We start from the raw sequence: 17,563 nt of genomic DNA, 5'->3' as shown, positions 1-17,563 counted from the left end.
GTGGATTCTCTCAGATGCCGCTGAGGCCGCTCTAGTAGCACATGGTGAACAACAAGGCTTCAGGCCAGAGAACCCTATTGTCAGCCCCCAGCGCAGGTCAGACTGCAGAGAGAACTGCAGCCCGTGAAACCCACGGTTCTCAAACTTATGGGGCTTCAGCAGCACCGGAAAATATGGATCACACAGCTCTCTGGAGCCCACTCTTGAGCCAGAAGGTCTGGGGTGAGATCCAGGAATTTATATTGCTACAAACTTTCGGCTGATGTTAATGCTGCTGGTCCAGGGGCCACACTTTGAGACCCAGTGCGTTCAGCCACGAGGCAGGCGGCCACTGCTTTGAGTGTTGAGTGAGAGGAGCGCCAGAAATCCTTTGGTTTTCAGGCATCCTCCTTGGAAGCAGTTTCTTTTTCCTTCCACTATGATCATACCTCTGCGAATCACATCTGAGGTGACATGGTGCCTTCTGCCGTCTAGCCGCTTTAACTGAAGGGTTTGGATTTTCTTTTCTTTGTATCCTTTTGTCTTGGGAGCACCATGAATTAGATCCAAGAATAGCTTGAATCCCTGGCATCACTAGCGGTCCCAAGCCCATCTTTTAAAATCCAAAATGTTATTTATTGTATTTTATTACAAAAGCAATATTCATCTGTCATACCAATAAAAAGAAAGGAAACAATCATAATCTCCCCCAAAGGCGACGGCTCGATTCCTCTAAGCCTTTTTGGGTGTTTTATATCCCCCTCCAGAAAAGAGAAAAGAAAGAAAAGAAAAAGAAAACACGGTACAAACTGTGTTGTAACCACTTTTTTTATTTAATATGTTGTTGTTTGTCAGATTTTTGTTACTGTAACAAAATACCTGAAACAAATTGATTTAAAAGAGGGAAGGTTTATTTGACTCACAGTTTCAGAGGTTCCAGGCCCTGCGTCAGTGGGCCCCATTCCGTCCAGGCCTGTGGCGAGGCAGCTCCTCATGGTAGGAGCCCATAACAGAGAAAGCTGCTCACCTCCTGGCAGCTGGGGAGCAAAGAGGGAGAGAGCAGAAGAGACCAAGCTCCCATAACCCCCTTGGGGGAGCATCCTCAATGACCTAAGAACCCCCCCCCCCATTTAAGTCCCATCTCAGAAGGGGCTTACTCACCCATCACCTCCCACTGGTGTCATGGCTGGGGACCATGACGATTTAACACACAGGCCTTTGGGAGACGCTTATCCAAACCATAGAAACCGTAAATATTTTTCTAACCGCTATTTCCACCCCCTTCCTTTCACCCTCCTTTGCCCAATAAAAAGCAGCTCACCGCTGTGAGTCCCTCTTGCCTCCTGCAAGCCTGCGGGTTGAGGGACACGGACGAACACAAAGGCTCCAAGTGGGAAGAGGCAAACCGCCAGGGCCCAGGGGGTCACAAAGCCGCCAAGCCCTGAGCCTTCAGTTGGCTGGAATTCGGGATCACAGAACTGACCCCTGCGCTTCTGCTTTTTTTTAGGATGTGATTTAAATGCCTCCTCCCAGACCTAGGAATGCTTCAGCCCCCAGAATCTAGCCCGTGAGGAAGCACCACTCAGGAACACTTGCCGTGTTCCTGGAGAGAACCCAGAGGGCTTCCGCTACTCGGGCCAATTCGCGGCTTCCAGAATTTAAGATTAATTGTAGAGGTGGATCCGAGATCAAAAACTTATTTCCTGTTCTCTGAACTGCAGACCCCTGCTCTCCCGGGGATAATAGAGGATCATGGCAAGAGCGAGGGATTTCACTAAAACTTCCCAAGCTTGCAGCAGAGAACTCACTAGAAACAGGGGACACACAGAGCCTGTGCCCACTCTCCAGGGGATTTCTCTCGGAACCTGCCAGGGGCAGGCTCCTCTCAGCCGGGGACACGCTCCTGTGGTCACAGGCCCCCGTCATGCCACTCCTCTCTCTCCACAGAATGAAGTGATCAGCCAGCAGCTCTGTGTCATCTTCACCCACTGCTACGGGCCATACCCCATCCCCAAGCTGACGGAGATCAAACGGAAGCAGACCTCGCGCTTGGGTGAGTAGCACCCTGAGGCCCGCCTGGGCGGCTCCTCCGTAATGCAGGGACAGGGAGCAAACACCACGATAAGAATAAAGGACACGGTGGCGCACGCCTCTAATCCCAGAGGCTCAGGAGGCTGAGGCAGGAGGATGGCAAGTTCAAAGCCAGCCTCAGTAACCCAGCAAGGCGCTAAGCAACTCAGTGAGATCCCGTCTCTCAATAAAATATTAAAAAGGGCTGGGGGTGTGGCTCAGTGGTTAAGCACCTCTGGGTTCAATCCCTGACCAAAAAAAAATGGGGGTGAGAGGTGTTTCCAGGGCAAATGAGATAGACGGAGAGCCAGGCGGATGGAGATGGGATCGACTCCCCATCAGGCATCGCTCTGGAGAATCTCCCTTGGGAATGTGGTCAAGGAGACTTCCCAGGGCCTGGCCTTCAACAGGTGGACTTTTGTCCCCTGGTCACAGACGTGGGGACAGCCGAGGTCTCCTGATCCACACGTGTCCCCCGCACAGTAGGCTGTGATAGAGGCCACGCTGCATGTGGTGACCCTGCCCCCCAAACTCCAAGTCCTCTAAGACCCTCCTCTTCCCTAGGGAGGAAGGAGCAGGGGACACTGAGGAGCCGGCTGTGTCCACTAGAAATCCTCCGTAGGGCAGAGGAGCGAGAAACGGCCCCCTCCACCTCACACACCCCCAAAGACACGAGGGGCACGTACCTGAGTTGAGGGGCTGCACGCTCCAGAATCCATGAAAGTCACTCCCTGGTCACTGCACTGGCCAGCGTGAGCCTGCACCTGACCTCCTCTGTCTATAGGAACCCTCAGGCCCACAAGGTGACCCAGCCCACATTGTGGCTGGAACTTGAAGCCAGCTCCGCCCAAAGCCGTCACTCCACCATTGTGCAGAGCCAGCTTCTGAGAATTGATAGGAGAAACCGTCCACCAGGCACTGGGCTCGATCAGAGGACCCGGGGCTGCTGTGGCCTGCGGGGAAGGCAGAGAAACACCCCGGGCTTCAAGGCCTGAAACCTGAAGCCACTTTTGTAAGGGTCTGTCCCCTTTCTTGCCTGGGACCTATAAAATATTAAAGAGAAAGGATTCCCTTTCCTGTAGATGCTGGGAACTTTCCTACCCCGCGTCCTTTTCCTGTGGCCAGGAGGGGACATTTGAGAGATGGAAGCATCTGAAAATTCTCCCCTGTAACTAGACCACTCATTGGCCAGGGTGTGAAAAGGCTGAGTTCCAAAGTATTTTCATTCCTGTCGTGAATGACTTGTTAAAGGTAAACGAGACGCAACTTTTTGCGAAAAAGAAAAATCGAGCAACTGAATCAAAGGTTTCCTATTTATCTTTACGTCTGTGCATGTGAGAAAACTGAGGTGTACCAGAGTGGCCAGGGTGTACCGGAGTTGCAGAAAACAGGTGCTGGTCAAATATTACCAGGGCACAAGTTGTAAAGATCAATTGAGTGAACAGATGTTAGACACTAAGGGTCGCATTCCCAGGACATGGGAACAATGTCTTATACCTTACAAAGTGTCCTCATTGGGGCCAGCATTTGCAAGGGCCACGTCAGTGACATGGCATAAAATCTGCTTTCCTGTGGCCACGGGGGGCGGGGTGGGGGGGAATGTTTTCTCCCAAATCTGCAGAGATTTCTCTTGCCAGCACTGAAAAGCACCCGGTTTTCAGCCCAAGCACTAGAATTCCAAGGTTAGCACCAAATGAAAAAGAAAAAAAAGGGGGGCAGATCCAAGAGGCTCAGAGCTCACAATAAGGGGGGAAAGGGGGGCATCTTAGAATCATTAACAAAGGAAATGTGATTCTGGAGTGGTTTGCATCCTTGAGACGGCATTGCAAGCTGGGGTCGTTAAAGGTCGCCAAATAGTCATTCTTTAGGGACCTGCTCTAAGGGAGAGGTAGGAATGATCAGTGACAAGGGTCTCCCCTGGCCTGGCTGCAAGCCCAGGCAGGTGATATCAAGGAGTGAAATGGGTTCTGTGGGCGAATGTGGGAGCACATGCCCCGTTTTTTTGCGGCACAGGGTCTTCCAGCCCTCCCAGTGGATTCTGGGAGAGAACGGTAAAGAGAGCTGGGGGTAGGAGAGACTTGCCAGTTGGGGAACAGGATGGGGGCTGGATGGAGATGAGCAATAGGTATGAATAGCGGCCAGACGCAGGTCGCTGAGAAGCAGGAGAACAGCCTTCCACGCTCATCTTCAGAGCAAGTGGAGGAATGAGGTTCAGTCACCTGAGGCCTCCCTGGGGCTTCTCTTCCCTTTACTGGGGTGGTTTCAAGATTTTGAGAGACTTTTTTAATTAAAAATTAAAAATTATAAAAGAAAGTGGGATTATAGCTGACTTCAACTTTTTTATGCTTTTTTGATATTTCTAAAGTAAGAATTTTATCCCACGTGGGAAGAGGTGACGTAGCCAAGTCCCCACAGAGACCAACAAGCGGGCACCCTGGGGACCTCCAGCTGGGGCAGCACAGGGACCCGGAAGGCTCCTCTCTGAGTGAGAAGAGCAGCAGGACTGTCCAGGAGGTCAGCGGAGCCTGGCACAGCGGCACCAAGGCAGGGCCCCAGCCCATCAGCCGGGGACCAACTGCTGAGGGGTCCGGAATACAGGGGCCTGGTCCCTGTCCTCCACCACCTGGGAGCCTCAGCCAGCCCAGGGAGGCCGCCAGCTTCCTTCCAGGACAGCTCTGTAAGCCCTGGGGAAGGCACATCAGTGACAAGCAGGGTCCTGGCTAGGAAGGGCCTGACATCCTCAGCACTGCTTCTAGAAGAAAGAGGGTCCCCGTCATCTTTCATTCATGCAGAAGATACTGAGCATCTACTGGAACGGTCCTGTTTGTGGACCCACCACCGACGGCCATTCCGGTCAGTTGATGCATTTCGTCCTCACTCCTGTCCTGGGATCTTGGCCTGTCGCCAGCATTACCCTTCCCACTTTATGGAGGGGGAAACTGAGGCACAGGTAGACGTATAACCCAGCCAAGGTCATGCAGCTGAGACTCTGGCTTCAGAGTCACTCTCTTCCTGAAGTCAGAATGACAGGGACAGACAGGGATCTGCTTTCCTGACGGGAGGCCCCAACAGGGGGGACACTGGCTCAGAGGGAGGAGCGGGGGAGTCAGGCTTGGTGGGCTGTCTGTGCTGACCCAGCAGGGAAGAGCCAGGCTGGGCGGGGCTGGAGAGAGGACGGTGACAGGGCCCAGGACGGTGGGGTGGAGAGGATGGAGGGAGACGGGGATTCGGAACGCTTGGGGGAGCACGGCAGCTGTTTGGGGAGGTTGTGGGTGGCCCTGCGAGAGGAAGCTGTCCTGTTGCCTTGGGTCCCTGGTTTAGGCAACTACTGGTGCCATTCTTAGGGACCAGAGCCACATGTTGCAGGGAGAATCTTTTCTTAGGTGAGTGGGGAACGTGGTGGCTGTTCAGACTGGGGAACTGGGCAGAGCCATCCCCAAAAAAATCTTCAAGGTCGGCCTTGGGATGCTGCCGTTCAGCCAACTATTAGGGGGTGACCTACTGCAACCCCTCTAGAGGTTAGGGTCACCTTAGTCTCACCTGCTTGAGGACTGACTCAGAGACTGGGGACAGGGGAGTTCCAGATCCCCAACAAGACACAGTGCTGGGCTGGGGACAGACTGGCACCTACAGGAGACTCGGGTCTGCATGGCTCAGGGACAGGTGAACTGGGGGAGGCCATCGGATCAGAGTGCCGAGTTCCAGTCCTGGCTTCCCCACGTGTCACTGGCTTGCACAGGTCATCGTACGCTCTGCGTGCTCAGCAGGCCAGCTGCCCGTGGGGTCGACGTGGACTCTGCCAGTTTGCACAGGGCCGGGCACACCAAGAGCTGCAACCCAGGAGTGCCTATGAGTTCCGTCATCTCTGTTATTATAAAAGATGATGACCGGGGACAGGCTCGTTTCTCACTGACCCTGGGAGAGAAGGACTGATCCTCAATCATCTGCAATCACAGGGTGTCGAGGGGCAGCTCAGTTGTGGGGGGACTGAGCCCAAGAAGAGGGAGTGGCACTCTCAGAGATGAGCAGGTGAACTCTGACTGCGGGTGGGTCTTCTCAGGGGAAGTACTAATTTTTAAGGGCAATTAAGATCTCCTGCGCCAGTCAGAATCTCAGTGCCCCGCGCCTTCCTCCGATGGATGCCGCCTCCTTTGGTCACTGTGGCCACCCATGGCCGTGGTCTCCCGCTGTGCTAACTTGTTCTTTCTGCAGGAAGAGTCCCAGCTTTCTTCACACTGAAGCCTTTCCCTCCTTTCTTGTTCTAGATCCTCATTTTCTTAACAATAAAGAAATGTCTGATGTCACCTTCCTGGTAGAAGGAAGACCATTTTATGCTCACAAAGTGCTGCTGTTCACAGCCTCCCCAAGGTACGTGTCGTCGGTTTTGCATGAAGCTCAATGAGGACTATGTTGCTATTTTGAAGTTCAATATCAGTGGTATCTGCTGGACTGACAGAGTGTCTTCTCCATATCAAGGATTCCAGGGTACAGGGTACCCCTTTGTGCAAACCAGAATGAGGCACCATGGGCAGAACTTTCTATGCAGAGCTCCTTCAGCCAGGTGCCCTTGTGCAGTGAACAACTGAGGCCCCTTACATAGCAGCCGCAAGAGACTCATCCTTTCTTAAGTGTCAGGGCACAGACTTAAGCCACCAAAATACAAAGGTTCTAATCCTCCTTTTCCTTAACTGTGGAGTTAACAGAGGATAGTATGTAGTAATAAAAGAAGAAATTGCCCACCCTCTCTGCTAGCTCCACCGTACTGCCCTTACTCCTACGGATTTCATGGAGTTGGGTTCTCACTTTAGAATCATAGTCCTGAGGTGGGAGGGGACACTGCGGACCCAGAAACAGAAGCCCCTTCGAAGGACTTTGCTAAGGGCTATGTGACCAGCACTCTATGGGTTACCCACAGCACGCTGGCATCTCCAGTGCCCCCAAAACCAAACACAAGTCCCCGATGTCCCCTTTGCAGACAACAAAAAGCACCCGTCCCTCGCGTAGCTCTTGTTTGTGACACCAGAGAAACTGGATGGATAGCGAAGTCAGTTTCTTGGTTTTGACGAAGGTTCAACAGCCACCTAAGATGTTAGCCCTGGGGGACAGGCCCTCGGCACCATCTATCTGCAGCTCTCCTATAAATCTATCAGTATTTCAAAATGAAAATATTAAAGAGAGAGGGAGGGACAGCCATTCCCAATGTCTTTTGCTGCAGTGTGTTCTGCTGACAGGGTCTCTACCTTCCAGGAGCTTATGGTTTAGGAAAGGCCAGGACAGAAAGTCCCCTGTAGGGAGACCCTGAGGGAGTCAGCAATATGCCAGGCTCCTTCAGAGGGCGCAGAGGGACAGGCAGGGGGCAAGCTGATCGTGCCCCGGGTGAGGGGGAGCCATGGCCACGCTCAGGAAGGGCCTGCAGTGGGTCCTGAAGGAAGACGGGGTTTTAAGGGCACCCATTCGTTTCCAATCACCAGGCCGAGAAAGGATGGACTAGTTCAAGACACTTCTTAGCTTCCGAGTTTTAGCTTCCAGTTTGGTGCTGATAGAATCCAGGGAGGGTTTAACTTTGAAGTCTCGGGCACTGTCCTCGCTGTATTTCAGAGCTGGGTGTAAAGGACTCCTGTCCTGAGCAGAGGAGGTCTTGCACCCCGGGGGTGTGCGTGTCTCTTGATCCTCCTTTGTGTCTTGCCAGGTTCAAAGCGCTCCTCTCCAGCAAGCCGGCCAACGACAGCCCCTGCATCGAGATCGGCTACGTCAAGTACCCCATCTTCCAGGTGAGCCCTCAGGTGGCCTGGAACCCTGTGCTGGTGGCGCAGAGCCCACACGGTCGCCTTCTTCCCCCAGCCTGGGGGTCTGCCGTTGGAGAAGCCCCCGCAGAGAGCTGACCGCTTCCAGCGCTCTGGGCTCCTGCCCACTTAGCCTCCAGCAGCCCACGGGCACCTGCCTTTCCCACGGAGCTGGAGGCTGGGGACACAGAGCTAAGGGACACCCTCTCCCAGAGACTCACCGTCTAGAGGGGGTGACTGAGCAATTAGTACGTGAGAGATGGGGGTGACCAACGTGCTGTGGCCACTCAGGCAGGACAGTTGGGGAGGCCTCTCAGATGAGTCCTCAGGGCTGAAGGATCAAAGGCCAAGGGACAGCTGGGGAGCTCAGGAAGAAGGCTGAGCTCAAGAAAGAGGGTTAGAGCGAGGAGAACTGCAGGCCCGACGTGCCCGCGTGGTGGCTGAGCAAAGCGTGATCGGGAACCCGCGGGCTTTTAGGAACCCAGGGTCGTTTGAACCTGAGTCTGAACCCAGCAGAAGCAGGAAAGGAGCTCGGTGCCGTGGGCAGTGGCTGGGCCTGTGGCTTTGAGGCGCACAGCAGCCGCTTCCCTTCCCCTCCCTCCTGGTGCCTGGTTCCTAAGCCTCCTGTCCTGCAGCCAGGAGGGACCCATGCCCCCAGTTCCTTCAGAGCCGGATTTCCAGAGCTCCGAGTCCCACTGGGGCACCAGGAGGCTGGCTGGCTCCTTACTGCCACACAGGCCAGGCCTGCAGGGAGACCAGGGTCCCCACACTGTCTTCCCCCAGGGTGGCTGGGGATGGGGTTCACAGAACTCCTCAGAGGCACCTGGTTCCTCCAGCTCAATTCAGGAAGGATGACCCTGGAGAGAGTCCGCTGTGGGGAAGACTCAGGCCTCCCCGGAAGCCTGCTCTTCTAGAAGGGCTGGTGGGCGTTCAGAAAGCAGGAGGCAGGACTGACCATGAGCAAGGTCATGAGGAGGAGGTCCTGACCTGGGTCTTGAATGACAGGGCCACACTCCAGGAGGCCCCTGTTTGAAACCTGTGCCCCCGTCACCGTAGCATGCACCTATAATCCCAGCTATTTAGGAGGTTGAGGCAGGAGGATTGTGAGTTCAAGGCCAGCCTCAGCAACTCTGCAAGACCCTGTCTCAAAATTAAAAAAATAATAATAATAAAATAAAACAGGCTGAGGATGTAGATCAGAAGTGAAGCATTCCTAGGTTCAATCCCAGTACCAAAAAAAAAAAAATAAGTTAAAATCAGTGCCCCTTGTGTGAGCTTGAACAAATCATCCAATCTTTCTGAGCCTCAGTTTCCTCATCTGGCTAAGGGGAGAGAGGGAGAGCTAAACCAAGGCTCAAAGTGGAAAGCTGAGGGGTGTGTTTGAGGAAAAGTGACCATCAGTCCATTCACTCTGTGCCATTACAGTGTATGGGAGGCTAACGATGCATTGAGACCACACAGTGTGGGAACAAGGAGAGCCAAATGGCGGCTCCTCCCTCCACCACTGAGGCCCAGATCCTGCTGTGGGGAGGACCACTAAGAAGGCACCATGCCTCACACTAGCCCCAAAGCTTGCTGCTGAGGAGCCTGAATTTCCACCATTAGAGATGCACTCCTTGGTGATGATTGAAACTTCAAAATAAAGAACCCTCCCTGAATAACCAAAACAAAACACTCTAAACCTCTTTTTAAAAAAACACCAAGGGATTTAACCCAGGGGTGCTTTACCACTGAACTATATCCCCAGCCTTTTTGGGTTTTTTTGTTTTGTTTTTGTTTTTTTTTGAGACAGGGTCTCACTAAGTTATTGAGGACTTCACCAAATTGCTGTGACTGGCCTTGAATTTGCAGTCCTCCTGTCTCAGCCTCCCTAGTCACTTGACATATTAGTCATTGCCACCTCTGTGTCTTGGGTTCTGGAAGAGATTCGAATCCCTTGCAGAGATCAAATAAGACAATGTGAGAAGACATCCACCTTGCACAATGGGCACATTGTGGCAATCTTCAAGTGGGTGGTCTTCTAAGCTGCAACTGATATTATCACCTCCCTGCTATGCTCAAGACACAGGAAGTGTCTCCCACTAACGTGGAGGAGGTTGGGGATCAGAGAAGACACCGGAGCCTTCAGGTGGGCTGGGAATGGGCACAGTCCAGGCATCCGCATGCCCTGTTCCCCTCTCCCAGGCTGAGGGCTACTGAGAGCAAAGCAGCCGCAGCCCCGTCCTGAATGACAGCTGGTGGATTTGGAAGCTGCCAGGAGATCATTGCTTTGCCTTAGGGTTCGGGGTGAGCAGCATGAAGTCACACTTCAGGAGCTCTGTGAGGGCCTGGCCTCTGCCCACATGGGTTCTCGGGCATATTATTCCTGGCATTTCTACAGATGAAGAAATTGAGACCCAGAGAACTTCAAGAATGTGCCCAAAGTCTCAGTCCTAATAATAACAGACAGAGCCAGGATCTGAACCCAGTCTGTCCAGTAGGAACCTTGTTCGGGAGCATCTTCTCTAAATAGGAGTCGTGATTAGAAGGACAGTTTCCCTTCCTGAGCTTTAACCAGGTGTGAGGCTTGAAGCCTGCTTCTCAGCCTCAGCTGGCCCAGTGGAACTCCCAGGAAGCTCTGAAAATCGCCAGGGAAGACCCCGGCTATTCTCGAGACCTGTTAAGTCAGCACCACAGGGTGGGGCCCAGCATCCGCATGAAGCCTCTCCCCCTCCCATCTCCCCATGGCAGCCCAGGTGGAGAACCAGTGCTCTGAGGTACACCATGCTCTTGTACATCAGCAGGTGTCTGAACCACCTGGGGACAGGTAGGAGACTTGTGAAAACACAGAAGTCATGTTGAATGCAGGCACCTGGGCCGCCCCCCACCCCAGCTGATTCTGCAGACATAAGAATTCACATTTCTAACAAGAACCCTGGGGGGTGCTGCTGGGCTGACCCTGGAACCGCTCTGTGAGGGAGCTCTTTCACGCTGCCCCCTCCTGGCACTCTGTGGGGTTTTCTTCCCTTCCTCCCCTCTGGGAGGGCCCAGGCCCTCCTTAGAGCCGCCCAGCCCTGCAGGAGAATCTGACAGCCATCAGAGTTTGGAGCTTGAGCTGCAGGCATAAGAACGTGCGCTTCCCCAGCTCTCCAGGTGCTCGTGAAAGGGCCACTGCTACCATTAAGCCTGGGACTAATTGGGGAGGTTCCTGGAATAAGAAACTGGCTCATAGTAGACGCTCAATAAATATTCGTGGAGCGGATCCACTGAATAAGAGCCCTGCGTGGGAACGGACCGCCTGAGCAGAGTCACAGGCCTGTAATTGCTTTCACTGGGGATGGTTTCCTGGCCACATTAGCCTCAAGTTACTGTAATGGGAAAGGACAACTTAACAGGCTCTGGGGACTCGTCCCTGGGCAGGCCCCTTCCCCATAAAAGAAGAAAAGCCTCATGTGGCTTGAAATAGGTGGAGGAAGGCTGCATGCAATCCGGAGGGAGGCCTCCTGGGGCCTGTGCACTTCATTCCATGTTGGTAGAAGTTTAGCAAATGAGCCAGCTTTGGGTTCCACCCCCCCAACCCCGCCCCCCCAGATTGTTTAACATCACGCAGGCAAGATCCCAGCAGCTGAGGCTGCACCTGGAAGCCTGGGCCTCTGCGAGGCTGTGAATACCATTCTGCTCCTGCTTCCTGCAGGTTGGCTGCTGCCAAGAAAAACAAGTCCATAAATAAGCCCCGCTGCCTAATAAGGGTGCATTTCACCTCTGCAGAAGGCTTGTGCTGTCAGCGGCTGGCGGTGGCCTGGGACAGCCCAATTTAAATTCCATTAGCCCCAGGACCTCCAGCCGCTAAGGAGAGCATTTCAAGTCCGTGGCTCAACCTTGACTAAATGAGATAACAGGATACAGAAGTGCTTTGTAAACGAAGAGGCCCTCCATTTAGCATGGAGGGCTGGGGTCGGATATCACTGTTATGCTGCTTATTATTGTTGTTTGGGCCTGTGTGAAAGAGAGGTGCTCAGGGAATGCAAAATTGATCTAGTAAGGCCAAGATCCCAGCGTTGGCCGACGTGGTCTTGTGGATGCTTATGAGCCATCAGGGTGGAAGAAGGGAAGGTGAACCGTGCCGTGTTATTTCACAAGGTCCTGCTGCCACCAACTCTGTCAAAAGCCTGGCGTCAGTACTTCCCAAACACAAAAGAGGCAGGGGAAGTTCTGTGTTTATGGATAGGGAATAGGGGAGGGAGGGAAAGGGAGGGAGGATCGGAGGAGTAAGGATAGTGGAAGGAGACGGTCATCATGATACAAAACTCATGAATGAAGATGTGAGTTTGGTGTCAACATACCATGAATGCACTGTGCTCCTTAAATGGTGGCCCGAGGGTCCTGACCCAGGGAACTCGTTCTGTCCTCATCATGACCCCGTGAGGCGGGCAATCTCACCCCCACTTTACAGAGATGAGCCAAGTTCAGGCTTAGCTTGGCCCTGCTCGTGGACGTGCCCCAGGGGCTGGGAGCCACAGATTTCAGTGTGCCGCTCAGGAAGACTCTTTCCAAGTGGGCCTTCCCGCGCGAGGCAGTGGGTGGACGTCCCGGAGTGGACGTGCCTGGACAGCTTACTGATGTGCCGTGTGACAATGCTGGCTCACCGTGTCCTCTCTCCCTTCCAGTTGGTCATGCAGTATCTCTACTACGGAGGCCCAGAGTCACTTCTCATTAAAAACAACGAGATCATGGAGGTAAGGAGCCCACGTGCCCTTGACCCCCTGGGCTCCCCTGGGATGGGGGGAAAGCCACCTCAGCAGCCTCTCAGGACTACACTGGGTGAAGGCCTTGAACTGCTAGTCCCCCAAGGGGGCCCTTCCGGTTGCCCTCAGTGAACCCCGGTGGTAACTGTCACCAAGAAGTCGGGGGTAGCCCCAGCCTGGCCCAGCTGGGGCTCCAACAGCATCATCAGAAAATGTCCTGGGCGATATCTTCTCCCTTGTCATTGGTAAAAGAATCACATCCACCGAAACATCCCTCAATCCCAGGCTGTCCCCCTCCCAGGAGGCAGAAGCCAAGGCAGAGCGCCGATCCCTGCCGGCTGTCCCCCTCCAGGGTCCCTGTTCCTGCCCCCTCTGTCCAAGGCTGAGAGCGCCCCCTGCTCCTTTCCAGATGTGGAGCCCAAATCAATCTCCCCAATCAACGATGGGAGTCTCCAGAAGCCAAAACTCACTGCCGTGATCCTGAGCAAAAGAGCCAGACCCCACGGTGGGTCAGCCATGGACACGGGGCCAGATTGGGACTGCATTCAGGCACTGCCACTCCTGAGCTATGTGACCTTGGATAGGTTATTTGGCCTCTCTGAGCCTCGGTTTCCTTGCCTGTAAAACAGCAGTAGAGTAGCTAGCCCACTGGATTTCCTAGAGGAGTCTAAAAGCATCTGTTTTTCAGTTGCTGGGCACAAATGCCACGTCCTTTTCTTCTTGCTCTTTCCTCCCTGCCTCACTGCCCTCCTCCCAGACACACAGCGACTCCCTGGTTTCTCTGGACCCCTCCTCTGATACTTCTCACCCATCTCAGGTGACAGGCTGAGGACCAGGTGACAGGCTGAGGACACAGGCTCGTTTTTAAGCCTTTTTTCTTTTTAATTACTTTAAGATCAAAATAATAAATGCTTTTAAAATTTTTCATTTACTCTAAAGGACATAGATGCACATCCAGCTGAAGAGGTCCACAGAGCAGGATGGGGAAGGGTCCCAAGCCCAGGAGCATCTGTCCCCACAGAGCTGGGGGTACCCCTTTCCAGCGCGGGGCTGTGTTTGCCAACCAGGATGGTCTCTGAGCCCGGTCCGTTGGGGATTTTTTGGAGGCAAATGCGTGTGCCTTTAAACTGTTCAGACCACAGACCATGCAAGAGGATTGTAATGAAAATGCAGCCCCCGCCCCGCCCTGCCATGTTGACATCCATGGCTTAAGTGACACCACTCACCCTTATTTCTGGACATCTCTTAGGCATTCCGGGCTGCACGGGGCTCCCTGCCCCCCCCCTCCTCCATCCTCCCCATGGAGAGCTCTGTCACTCTGTCTGGTTCCTCTGGTGTCACTTTCTATAGGGACAGCTTTATTTCCGGTCTCTCCCAACACTTCTGTGGCAGGTGCTTGTCCTGGGGTCTCCGTATCTTCTCGTGGTTTCTCTCCCCCCCACCCCACCCCCGACCTCTGACCTTCTCGTGGTTTTAGCTTCTGTCTGCCGCGAAGTTTTTCCAGCTGGAGGCTCTGCAGCGGCACTGCGAGATCATCTGTGCCAAAAGCATCAACACTGACAACTGCGTGGACATCTACAACCACGCCAAGGTGAGCCACCCTGCCCTGCCCGTCCCTAGTAACCACCTGCTGCTTCTGGTCTCTGTGAAATTGACTACTCCAAGGACCTCACAGAAGTGGAAATATATAAAATGCGTCCTTTTGTGACTAGTTTATTCTACTCAGCACAACATCACCCCAGGAACTCACCCCAGTCCCCCCTTCAGGGAGGAGCTCCAAGGGTCCAGCAAAGGGTGGAGAGTCAGGGCTGCTTCTGCAGACAGCCCAGCGCATCTCCGAGGCGTAACGACCCCGCTTCTCTCTGCCCCCCACAGTTCCTTGGAGTCACAGAGCTCTCTGCATACTGTGAAGGCTACTTCCTCAAAAACATGATGGTCCTCATCGAAAATGAAGCATTCAAGCAGCTCCTATATGACAAAAATGGCGAAGGAACGGGCCAGGATGTGCTCCAGGACTTGCAGAGGACGTTGGCCATCAGGATTCAGTCCATCCACTTGTCGTCTTCCAAAGGTTCCATCGTATGAACCCCCAGCAGAGCGAGGGCTTCCCGGGTCCTTTCCGATTCTCCTGCTGCAAAGGCTTCCCACGGACACGTCCCAATTCCACCTGGCGTCTGTTTTTGGCTGAGCCAAGGAGCTGCCCCAACTGCCAGCTTCTCTTGAACAAGCAAACTCGGCTCCCACGCGCTCCAGTTGAAACCCAGAGACGTTCCCTGGCAGGCAGATCCAACCCCGGCGGGGTCCAGAGCTTGAAGGTCACCATGGGGCGGCCAAGCCAACTCCAACCTGGAGACCCCTGTCAAATGAATGGATTGAGGCCGAAAAGCCTTTGGGGTTCTGACTGACAGCTGGAGGACCTACTAATGGTACCAATTCCGACGAGCCTGGTATTAGATGTTCAAGACCTGGGTAGCCGCATCTGGGCGGCTGTCAATCATGGTAGCTAATCAGTGAGGCTGTTACCCATAATGAGGAAATCATCTGGCCAGTTTTTAGGGGCGGGAACTTTTTTAAAATGTTCATAATATAACAAAAACAGGGCAGTCTTGTCGTTTCAAATATATTTCTAAAAGCTTAACAGTTCATTTTTAACTGAATTGTGTTTAGGGAATCTATGTTTCAAGATTACTGTCTTCCTTTTTTTCTTAAAGCAGTGAAGTCGCAGGTCCACACTGCATCTGACAAATTATTGCTGATATTCTACACAAGGTGAGATCCTCTTGCCTTAGTGCTCATGGTTACACAAAAGAGGTGCACTGCCAATAATTATCTCTAATCCAATAGTTGAAAACAACCTGCATGCTAATCGTGGTTTCGGGGTGAGAATAGAACACCCCCACATAACAAGACATGCATTTGCATGGACCCAAACCTGTACCATGTTATGTTTTGTGCTTCCCTTTTTCGGCAAGGTCAAAGTGTTCCACCACTTCTTGCTAAAAGTCCACTTGGTGAAACTAACATATCCATTTCTTCTCCTGATTATGAATGATTCTGGGGTGCTTTTGCAAAAATGTGTTCTTAGATGATGCTGGATGGGGGGTGGGGGGAGCACGTCAGAAAATTTATTAATCCCAGAGCTTTCTCTGTATTCTCAGAAGATGTTAATAGTTTGTTATAGCCAGAGAGTATGACTATGTTAGATTATTTTTAAAGACCAAACATGTATGATAGAGTGGATACTTTCTGTATTCTGAGAGTGTACAGTATAGGGTTATCTATAATGAAAGTTTATATAGAAGGGTTCCGTTTGCTCTGCCATATATTATATATATACGAATATATATATATATAAGCAAAAGAGATTGGTGAAGTGCCACAATATTCCAAATAATTTTTGAGTTGCGGCCTTTTTTCTCATTCTTTGGTTGAAAAACCTAGGTACAAGCACTTAAAACTAAGAGAAGACTTTTTCCCTTTGGGATGGCAAAGTTTTATCAATAAAACTATTTCCTAGCATGCCCTTGGGAAGTTGCGCCAGAACCTAGATTCTAATGGAGCCGCTGTCTGTCTTCCTGTTTGCTCCCTGAGCCTTTGATCGGAGCACCAGTGTCAAGTCTGCTTCAGGCCACCTGTGTCTACAGCACTGGCTCCTCTGTGACACACACACACACCTAAGGCCTGTCTCCCACATGGTCATCTGCAGACCTCCCCAGCCCTTCCATCCACGGAGGAAGGAAACAGCTACCGGAGGAGAAGGCCACGTCACAGATACGCAGTGTGTGCACACCTGCTGCCTCTGCCTTCAGAGAGACGGTGGGGACATCCCTCCGCCTCAGCTGACCCCTCTGTGAATGTCTGCTGCTAGTTCAGGGTCCCCAGGCATTGATCTGTACCTTGGCAACTCCCACCAGGGCTTCTGTTAGTTTGGTGTGCTTTCTCTGTCATTAAAAGAAATGATTTTCCCAAGCCTGGCGTCATTTATATGGTACACGTGAGCTTTTTACCCAACAGTTGAAGCCTGAGAACTTCCTCAGTTAAGATTGGAAAATATGACTGGGCAGAATATCGAGGGGCCTGGAGAGACTAGATAGAAGGCGGCTGCCCATGTTGCTGGTGGGGGCAGGGGGCTGACTGGCTCCAGGGCCCAAGGTCTGCTTCTGGGTAATGGCCTGGGGTTTCCTTCCCATCAGGCAGAGGGGCTACGGGTACGGCCACCTGGGCCACTGCAGGGGTACTGTTGCCCACTGTGGGGCCCTTGTTCTGCCTGTCCCTCCCGTATCTTGATGACACTTTGGGGGGATGGAGGGACAAAGAAAGACAAGCCACCTCAACATCATATACCCCCACTGAGGACGGCATAAGCTGATGCCACTGGACGGGGTGGGGGCCTGGGGTACAGGAGGGACACACAGCTTTATTCTTAAGTGTCTTCCTCCTGAGGTCAATCCTGGTCCCCAGGTGTTCTGTCTGGTTCCTGGCCCCACCTGAGTCTTACCTAGTCCCCTGGCTAGGCCACGAAGGCCCACCAGAAGCTGGGGAGAAGCCAGGCTATCCAAGGACACTGAGCCATGCAGAGCTGGCTGGTGCAGAGCTGACCCCACCCCTACCCGGCAAAGCAGCCCAGATCTGTTTCTTCTTTAAGAAGCAACCAAGTGCCACAGGCCAGAACTCTGAGTCAGGCCAGGAGAACAGAAGGTCGATTTATTTCTGACAGTGCACCACCCTCTGCCCAGCCTCGGGTGAGCAAGCGTTTGATCCGTTCCTTTCAGGAAGATGGAGTGCGTGCCGGGGCATTTGACTTTTACTGTCTGATGGGCGGCTTTGTCTTTGGGGCCACAGCAGAGCCTGTCCAAGGGCTCCTTAGCATCTGGGAGGTAGGGAGGCAGGGAGCCCTGCCTGCCATGAGCCCCCTCCACCCCGCTATTTGCAGCGGGACCCTAGAAACAGTGGATGTGTGTAGCTGGCCAAATAAACCCCAAGGCCCGACTCGACTCGGCTTCTGTG

The 17,563-nt window shown here is 53.1% G+C and overlaps 1 protein-coding gene across 5 annotated transcripts in view; it reads left to right on the top strand.

Moving 5' to 3' along the window:
- The window catches only part of Abtb3 (ankyrin repeat and BTB domain containing 3), a 245,760-nt gene extending 229,235 nt beyond the window's left edge, over positions 1 to 16,525 (top strand). For 4 of the 5 annotated variants that reach the window (XM_078052878.1, XM_078052876.1, XM_078052875.1 and 1 more), the window contains 6 exons: positions 1,927 to 2,032; positions 6,315 to 6,417; positions 7,739 to 7,820; positions 12,479 to 12,547; positions 14,034 to 14,147; positions 14,432 to 16,525. In XM_078052878.1, the coding sequence (XP_077909004.1) occupies positions 1,927 to 2,032; positions 6,315 to 6,417; positions 7,739 to 7,820; positions 12,479 to 12,547; positions 14,034 to 14,147; positions 14,432 to 14,641 (684 nt within the window). In that variant the 3' untranslated portion in view covers positions 14,642 to 16,525. The other variant, XM_078052877.1, reaches the window with a different exon arrangement.
- The last annotated feature ends 1,038 nt before the right edge of the window (positions 16,526 to 17,563 follow it).

The sequence above is a fragment of the Ictidomys tridecemlineatus genome, chromosome 6, assembly GCF_052094955.1.
Source record: "Ictidomys tridecemlineatus isolate mIctTri1 chromosome 6, mIctTri1.hap1, whole genome shotgun sequence".
NCBI classification, from domain to species: Eukaryota; Metazoa; Chordata; class Mammalia; order Rodentia; family Sciuridae; genus Ictidomys; species Ictidomys tridecemlineatus.
The sequence above is the reverse complement of the archived record's forward strand: the minus strand, read 5'-3'. Positions and strand labels throughout refer to the sequence as shown.